The sequence below is a fragment of the Lathyrus oleraceus genome, chromosome 2 (assembly GCF_024323335.1).
Source record: "Lathyrus oleraceus cultivar Zhongwan6 chromosome 2, CAAS_Psat_ZW6_1.0, whole genome shotgun sequence".
NCBI classification, from domain to species: domain Eukaryota; kingdom Viridiplantae; phylum Streptophyta; class Magnoliopsida; order Fabales; family Fabaceae; genus Lathyrus; species Lathyrus oleraceus.
The window spans coordinates 248,888,768-248,898,533 of record NC_066580.1 but is presented as its reverse complement, the minus strand read 5'-3'; the positions used below and the strand labels follow the sequence as shown (position 1 = coordinate 248,898,533).

The 9,766-nt window shown below is 40.9% G+C and overlaps 1 protein-coding gene across 1 annotated transcript; it reads left to right on the top strand.

Annotated features, from left to right (window-relative positions):
- The first annotated feature begins 2,718 nt into the window (after positions 1 to 2,718).
- LOC127122772 (T-complex protein 1 subunit alpha) lies at positions 2,719 to 3,687 on the top strand. Its single transcript, XM_051053058.1, has one exon. It carries the CDS (start codon positions 2,719 to 2,721, stop codon positions 3,685 to 3,687), a length of 969 nt encoding a protein of 322 aa, XP_050909015.1.
- Positions 3,688 to 9,766: the final 6,079 nt, after the last annotated feature.

Here is a 9,766-nt window from a genome sequence, read left to right as displayed (position 1 = left end):
CAACCTTTCATACCAAGCTCTAGATGCTTGCTTTAACCCATACAAGGCTTTCCTCAACTTGTACACATGTTTAGGTTGGTTAGAATCACAGAACCCTTTCGGTTGTTCCACATAGACTTCTTCATTTAAGTAGCCGTTTAAGAATGCACTCTTCACATCCATTTGGAACAATTTGAACTTCAGAATGCATGCTACACCTAACAACAATCTGATTGACTCAAGCCTAGCAACGGGTGCAAATGTCTCATCAAAGTCAACCCCTTCAACTTGAGTGTATCCTTGAGCTACTAGTCTTGCTTTATTCCTAGTAATTACTCCTTTCTCATCAGACTTGTTTTTGTAGATCCACTTGGTACCAATGATGTTAGTCCCTTCAGGTCGTGGAACTGGCTCCCATACTTCATTCCTTTTAAACTGCTCCAGTTCATCTTGCATGGCATTGATCCAATATTTATCAGTCAGGGCTTCTTTCACATTTTTTTGTTCAACCATGGATACAAAGCAGGAATTTGAGCTAATTTCCCTTGATCGGGTAGTCACACCACTATTGGGATCTCCTATGATAAGATCCTTAGGGTGGTCTTTCTGAATTCTGATAGATGGCATTTTGGTGGGTGCATCTACCTCACATTCAGTAGGAGTCTCCTGTACTTCTTCAGACTTGACTGGTATGTCTGTTGTAGTATCAAGGAATGTTCCAACATCATCTAGGACATCGATTCCTTCCTCTTTATCATCCACAATAACATTTATGGATTCCATCAGGACATTGGTCCTGTAGTTGAACACTCTGTAAGCTCTGTTGTTAGTTGAGTATCCTAGGAATATACCCTCATCACTTTTGGGATCCATTTTCCTTCTCTGTTCACGATCTGTGAGAATGTAGCATTTACTTCCAAAGATATGAAAGTACTTCACAGTGGGTTTTCTGCCTTTCCATATTTCATACAGAGTGGAGGAGGTTCCTTTTCTCAAGGTGACTCTATTGTGAACATAGCAAACGATATTCATAGCTTCAGCCCAAAAGTGCATAGGGAGCTTCTTTGCATGAATCATAGCTCTGGCAGATTCTTGAATAGTTCTATTTTTCCTTTCAACTATCCCATTCTGCTGAGGAGTTATCGGAGAGGAGAACTCATGACTTATTCCTTCAGACGAGCAAAACTCATCAAACTTGGAATTTTTGAACTCCGTACCATGATCACTCCTAATTCGGACAACACAACAGTCCTTTTCCCTTTGAAGTCTGATGCACAGGTCTTTGAAGACATCAAATGTATCTGACTTCTCTCTGATGAAGCTTATCCACGTGTATCTGGAATGGTCATCAACCACCACATATGCATATCTCTTTCCACCCATACTTTCAACCTACATAGGTCCCATTAAGTCCATGTGCAACAGTTCCAGAACTCTGGAAGTTGTAGGATGTCCCAGCTTCGGATGTGACATCTTGGTTTGCTTGCCCACCTGGCATTCTCCACAGACTCTTCCTTTATCAATAAGCAGCTTTGGGATTCCTCTAACTGCTTCCTTGGATATGATCTTTTTCATTCCCCTTAAGTGTAGATGACTAAGGCGTCTATGCCACAGCTTCACCTCCTGTTCTTCCTTGGCAGAGGAGCACATTGTGGAGAAGTTTGAGAGCTTAGGTTCCCACAGATAACAGTTATCTTTGGATCTGGATCCTCTCATAACTTCTTGATTATCTCCGTTTGTCACAACACATAGCTCCTTAGTGAACTGAACATAGTATCCTTGATCACACAACTGGCTTATGCTGATGAGGTTGGCCGTCAGTCCTTTTACTAACAGTATATTATTCAGTTCTGGGACTCTAGAGCAGTCCAGTTTACCCACACCTTTTATTTTTCCTTTAGCACCATCACCAAAGGTCATATAACTGGTAGTGTGAGGTTGTATATCCATCAATATATTCTCAATACCAGTCATATGTCTTGAACAGCCACTGTCAAAGTACCAGTCTTCTCTGGTAGATGCCCTTAGAGCTGTGTGAGCTAACCTAGCATACCATTGTCGCTTCTTGATGGGGACATAGTTGTCATACCCCGATTTTGCTCCTGAATTTTTTATGTTTGTGTGGCATGCTTGGCCTAACTTTACTTTGGTTTTGTATGAGGATTGTGGTTTTGATCCAAAGTCATGGTGTTGTGATTGTGGATATATCTATGGTCTGGGTCATCTGAACAACCAAGTTTCTTGTGTTTCAAGCCACTTTCTAGTCATGTTATTGTTTCATGGATACTATGCCAAAACCCTAACCTTATGGTCTCATTTCATGGTTCCGTTCATTATCAGTCAAGTTACTTTCTTTTCAAAAGTCAAACATTCAAGTCCTGATTAAACCAATTGTGAAACCAATTCCCAATAATTTTCAAACCATTTGTTAATCCATTTCAATCCATTTCATGTCATTGTAAACCATTACATGTGAGTCCATACAAGAAAATACAAAATTTGGAATTTTTGACCAACTGTTGACTTTGGTCAACAGTTGACTTTTTGGTCAACTTTGACCAAAGTCAACCCAAAAATTCACCTATAATTGTCCATTGAATTCCATTTACAAGAAAAATACAAAAAAATGAATTGTGACCAATTGTTGACTTTGGCCAACTTTGACCAAGGTCAACACAACCTCTTTGCATCCTAAAATCCTAAGTCTACCATACATGAACCTTAGATTTCACATTGATTATGAATACTATTATAATAATAAAATCTGTTTGCCACCAAAATTTTTTATCAACATTGAATTCAGCAATTAAGACCAACTTGAAGGCACACGGTAAAAGTGCTGGAGAGAGCTTTTTGATGAATGGTTATGCTCTTAATACTGGCCGTGCTGTTCAAGGAATGCCTCTCAAGGTTTCCCCTGCAAAAATTGCTTGTCTTGATTTCAATCTTCAAAAGACAAAAATGCAACTGGGTGTTCAAGTATTAGTTTCTGATCCCAAGGGACTTGAGAGAATTCACCAAAGAGAGTCTGATATGACTAAGGAACGGATTCAAAAATTACTCAAAGCTGGGGCAATTGCTGTGAGACGTGTGCGGAAAGAGGATATGCGACATGTTGCCAAAGCAACCGGAGCAACACTGGTCTCAACATTTGCTGATATGGAAGGAGAGGAAACTTTTGAACCGTCATTTCTTGGAAGTGCAGATGAGGTTGTTGAGGAGCGTATTGCTGACGATGCTGTAATCATGATTAAAGGGACCAAGACTTCTGGTGCATTCTCTTTAGTTCTCAGAGGTGCAAATGACTATATGCTTGATGAGATGGATAGAGCTCTGCATGATGCACTATCAATTGTCAAGAGAACGCTCGAGTCAAATACAGTGGTTGCTGGTGGAGGTGCTGTTGAATCGGCATTGTCAGTTTATTTGGAATACCTTGCTACAACTTTAGGATCACAGGAGCAGTTGGCTATAGCAGAGTTTGCTGAGTCTCTGTTGATCATTCCAAAGGTGCTTGCTGTCAATGCTGCTAAGGATGCCACAGATCTGGTTGCAAAGTTACGGGCCTACCACCATACTGCACAAACTAGAGCAGATAAGAAGCATTTATCAAGCATGGGTTTGGATCTTTCAGAAGGGAAGATTAGAAACAACTTGGAAGCTGGAGTCATCGAGCCTGCTACTGAACAAATCATGTTTCAGTCATAACAGTTCCATAGTCCAAACAGCTCCATTGGCTCCAGCCCTATGTCATACCAACTTGCAGCATTTCCTTGTGACCTATCAATGTGAACCTGCAAGGCCAAAGCAACTTCATACATTTGCAACAGCCATCCAATGCTAATTGACCAAACACAACCAAGTATCAAAACTGTGCTATACATCACACTTACATTGGTCAAAGATGATGCTTGAGTTTGGTCTTGGTCTCACACGAATAACATTTTGTCATTTAGTTTCCTGCAGCAGCCATGAAGCAGCAGCATCCTGCAAAACCAGTTGGCATTAGGTCATGGATCTCAAACAAAGGTAAGACAATGATGCACAATGAGTAACTTATCTTAGGACACACCAAATCCTGCACCAAAACATGTAACAAGACCAAACGACAACAATGTACAAGCCTCTGACTGCATAATAAATCATGCCCATTCGGTGGAGGGAATCTCATGACCTGTATAACAGTCCAGCAATGCCAAGTCTTCTAAGCTATGGCCATCAGTAGGATTAGCATACACACTACATCAAACATGAATGATGCACTTCCATCCCGCACCTGTAAACCATGTGCACAATTATTTCAAATGCCAGCCTAATGCAACACAAAAACATTGCTTATTTCTCATAGCAAAACCAGACTACTGTTGCTTGTCACAACCACAAGTCCAAGTCAGGAGCAATGCATAATCATAGGAGCTAATGAAAAACAAACCAAGCCATAATGCCTCAGACCTGATACAAAACCAAGTCCAACATGACCTGCTACAATACACATGCAACACACTTGCTCTAATGCTATGAATCAAATGCAACACAAAACCTGTTGCCACTTGAGTGAGTTCCTAAATCCTGCTAGTGCGCATTGCAAAATAACCTGTAGCAACATCAGTCTGCAACAAATGGACCTTCTTGCATTCTACACAACCTGAAGTTAAACTGTAAACATAAACACATGGCATCCAAAACCAACATCCTGTAGCCTGTCATGATCATGAACTAGCATTCAATCCTGCACCATGAAGTAACCTGCAATGCATCAGACCTAACAAACACAATCCCATATTGCATCCACCAAGACCTGAACTATCCATCAAGCATATCCAACTTACATCAAACCAGAAATTACAAGACAAAACCAAACAAAGGCCCTAATTTCCCAAACTTGGACCTAATCCCATGCTACTTTGCCTTAATTCATCATCCAACAACCATGTTGGTTGTGTTTTCCCTTGTTTCTTCATTTCCAAGTAACTTAGCTCATTTTCATATTCATGACCATTATACCATGACTTGGATCCTTTGCCTTGACAACCAATCTTTACCTTGCTGAACTGGTCCTGCAAATACCCTAATCACATGATCAAACAGGGTACATACATGATTGATTTGGCGAATCAATGCACATGGATTTTGAACTCACCTTGACACACCTTGTACTAGCATCCTGTCATCATGGTCCTGCAGCTGCCAAATCAAAACTTGAATTCCATAAGGTCATGGCATGATGACTGAACTTAGAGCAAATGATTTGGAGCAATTCCATTTGAATAAACTTGCACCTCCAAAGCCATTGAACCTCAACCAAACCAACTGAGTTTTCTAAAAATTCACTGCAGTAAAAAGTAGAGAGTTACTCAAAGCAGTAAAATTCAAAATCCAGAAATTCCCAAATTGGAATTAAAACAAAAACAAAGGGGAAAGCACATGCTCAGATTACCTGTCTCAAATCCATACATCAAAGGGACTAACCCGATTTCTGAACATCCAAAGTGCTCTGCAGAGTTACTCTTTTGGGGCCCAAGGCATTTTTGAAACCCTAATTCACAGAACATAAGTAGGAAAAAGGTTGAATCAGTGGGGAGAGCAAAAAATTTCAGCACAACAAAAGACCTAGAGGCGGAAAAGAGACCAAAGAAAACCCTAATCCAAGAAGAGGAAAGCAACAGAGACCTAGAGGCGAAAATCTGAGGAAGAAAAAAACCTAAAACCCCAGAACCGTTTACCTAGAGGCCGGCGTCTATACGCCCTTCACCGCCACCACCACGACACTTTGTAAGTACTTCTCCTTCTTTCCTTTTATCCATCTCATGTGCTTATTGATGAAATGTTGTGAGAGTTGGGAGGGATTGATTCGCTGAGCTTAAGGTCGAGTGCGAGAGAGATTCGTTGAGAAATTGAAAGAAGCGTGAGGTGAGGAATGTTTGAATGATGGAGATTGAGAGATGAAGGTTTGAGCTCGTAAGGTAAGAAAGAGTGAGGGAGACGATAGCGGTGGAGACGAGCTTTTGCTGTTTCCATTTTTTTTTTAATTAATTCTTTTATTATTTAATTTATTTCATTTTTAACACAAAAATCAGAAAAATGTATATGTTCTTATTTTCTTTTATTATTATTATTTATTTTTTATTTAGCTTAATTTGTTTTTAACAGAGATAATAAAAAACCATAAAAATGTTTATTTTGTTTTTTTATTTTGTTATAAATTTGTCAGCCCAGTTCATATATTTACGGTAGTACCTCAATAGCAGATAGTGTTGAGTGGCCTAGTGGAGAGATGGTAGTTGCATAATATTAGGTGGGTAGGGTTCAATACTCATGTGTGACCTTTTTTGGCATTTTATTTCTTTTAGCTATATTTTTTTTTTTTCTTTCAGCATTTTAGTTTCTTTTTATGTTTATGCCTTTATTACACTCATATGTTCATTTTGTTAATAATGTAAAGTTGTTGTATTTTAATTCAAAACCATTTTAAAACTATAAAAATCATGTTTTTCTCGATTTAATATCGAGCCTATTTTTTACACCCTTGTAAGTCGATTGCTTCTTAAGCATCACCATCGACCTCACATAGCTTACTCTTGGGCTTTCTTACAATGAGTCGGTTCCTTTGCACTTACACTCATACATTGTTTAATGCTTTATTATTTCATTCTTTGATTATTTGATTCGATTATATACTTGTTTATATCTTACTTGTTTGATTAACTGTGTCCTACTTGTATGGTGTTTGAGGCATATATTTATATTGCTTGATTGCCATGTCAACCCCCATTCATAACAAATGTATCCCTCTCCCATGAAATGTATAATATTCTTTCATTCTTTATTCATCTGTTAATACAAGAAATAAAATGAACACCCGATCACCATTTCAAAACAAGACCAAAACCTCGATCCAACATCGAGTGATCATTTTTCAAAACCTAACAGAACCAGCACGTATTCATCCACCCTTTTGTAAGTCGATTGCTTTATGCATCGCCATCAACCTTGTAAGTCGATTGCTTCTTGCATCGCCATCAACCTTGTAAGTCGATTGCTTCATGCATCGCCATCTACCCTTATCCCTAACATTTCTCCTTGCTCCATTCGTCGATTCTTGTTCCGATTAGGTAGCACCCATTAGATAGAACCCTTTGTATGATAACATAGGTAGGATTCCCATATCCTTTTGTATGATAACATAGGTAGGATTCCCATATTCCTTTGCATGCTAACATTAGGTAGATATTCCCATTTGTAAATCCTAAACACTTAAGTACATATTGCATGACAACTCTAGGGCAGCGCTTCCCCCACTTCTAGACCTTTCCGAGCGTCTCCGATCTTGTGGCATGTAGTCCGTTCTATTGCAAAGAGGTAACTGCCTAAGACTCGATTCAGCGAGCTGCGACACCTACTGCTAGGACGTGAACACATTGCCCACTCTCCTTTGACACTACTGGTGTCCTCCTTTTGTAAGCCCATATTCAGATGGCAATCCCTATGAAGGGGAACTACATCGCCCTGATCCTTGTTCCAGACGAGGTATGTAGGCAGGTGGTCGTGCGAGACCACTTCGGGCACCTTTCTTTTTCTTTTTGTGTGTGTTTTGGTTCGGATGCTGATGTAAGTCCAGTGATTGGCAGTCGGGCTCCACGTTTTCCCTTTTGTGTGTGTTTTGGTTCGGATGTTGATGTAAGTCCAGTGATTGGCAGTCGGGCTCCATGTTTGCCACCTTTTTGTGTGTAGGTGTCTTGTTTTGTTTGGCGTGCGTGAGCCGAACTACGGGAACTCTGATTCTCATGTTCAGATGAGATACGTAGGCACAAGATGCGATGTCTTCCCGAGTTTGACTAACGACTAACAACTAATCCTTGTTTGCCTTCTCCCTCATTGCGATCCTTTCTCTCGCCCTCGTTGCGATCGAGACTTTCCTTTTCTCTTGCCCTAGTTGCAATCGAGACCCTTGTTCCCGTAGTTAGTTTGAACTACGTTTTGCTCTGATTCTCATTCCCGATGAGATACGTAGGCATAAGACGTGATGTCTTAGCGAGCACACTTATCCTTAACCCATAGGTAGCCGAGCTACGAAGACTCTGATTCTCATATTCAAATGAGATACGTATGCAGTGGATGCGACATCCGTGCGAGTCATTTTCTTTGACCCCTTCTTTTAGTAAATAGTACATTAGATAAACATACACCCTTTAGACAAGAACAACAAGAGTGGATCCCGTAGAGTACTACGGATGCGTAGGGGTGCTAATACCTTCCCTTCGCATAATCGACTCCCGAACCCAAGATTTGGTTGCGAGACCTTGTCTTTTCCTTTCCTTTCTCCAGGTTTACTTCGAGCGTTTCCTTTCCCTCCTTTGGGATAAATAACGCACGGTGGCGACTCTTTTGTCATTTCCTCTTCGCCGGTTGTTTTTTCGCACCACCGTATTTTTCAGGCTGCGACAGCTGGCGACTCTACTGGGGACCCGGTTTCCCTAAGCGAGTCCCTCCTAGCTTTTGTAGATTTCTTGTTTGTTGGGTGTTTATGCTTTTGTACAGTCGTTTACTTTCCGCATTTACCTGCTTTATCTTATTGCATTCATGTACATATGTTTGTTGTATCTGTGGGTTTTGTGGGTTGTTTGTTTGTTGGGTTGGGACTGTTCTATGAGAGATAAGCCCACTACCCAGGCTTGAGTGTACACATAGGTGTTAGCGTGGATAGTCATGAGGCTTGCGTGGCATGTTGCTATGATAAGTCGTTCATGAGACCCACATTCCAGACGAGGTTTCTGTTGGATATATTTTGTCCTATGGGTGTTCCATAACGATAGATATTCCTTTAGAAATCGTCGACTCTGGTGACCATTTCCCGAGAACTCAGTCGAGGCCTCTCCTCCGAGACGTGATTATGTTAGCTCTGGTGGGCGCATTCTCGCTGCTCAATCCGAGGACCCCGAGACTGGAAACTTGCTTTAGGATATCCTGTTGAGGGGAGTCAGCAGAGGTCTTTTATCCCGTAATAATGCCAAACCTTCAGTGGTAAACGTATTATTCTCGACTGAAGGGCTGAAGCTGACAAACTTCTGTTCTTAGAACCTACCAGTGAGGGGAGGGTTTGATCTCTACAGATACGGTTTCTGCCAGTGGTGCTGTGATGGTGACTTTGGTTCAGCCAAAGTTATGGACATTTATTTCTGGGACGCCGGAGTTCTGTCCGTGGTTCATCAATGGGTTCCGTTTATTTCGGATCCCCGGGTTGAATTTGAAAGTACCTGTTCAGAGGATCTGACTGTCATCCGTTCAGTGGATGTTCCTGTGATGATAGTGATGTAATCTCCAGTTCCGTTTATTTCGGAATTCCCCAAGTCGGATTTATGGTGACTTAGTCCCGATGACTGTGACTAGTTTGGAGAATGGGTCTTCAGATGACTTGGTGGCGCAGTGACTTGCATTCATGCATTTGCATCGCATTCATCTGCATTCAACTCGTGTCTATCCGTACTCAGGGTCCACTTTTTGATTAAGATTCTGGTTGAGAGATATCCAGATGTCAGAATGTTATTGATGAAAAATTATATGTCTCTGTGAAACCAAAATCAAAGGAATATTCCTGGTACGGATAGACATTGCATGCGTGAGTCATACTAACCCATTTGCTGTTTTGTAGGTGTCAACCGGTGCGCATAGCTCTTCCATTCAGACATACAGTCAGAATCAACAAATCCAAGCTGATGGATCTTCCCAACGCCGACATCCTTGAACTGAAAGAGATGATAAGGGGATTGTTCAGTATTGTGCAAGGGCT

Coding starts and splice junctions, on each gene's coding strand:
- LOC127122772 (XM_051053058.1), top strand. CDS start 2,719: ATGAATACTATTATAATAATAAAATCTGTTTGCCACCAAAATTTTTTA.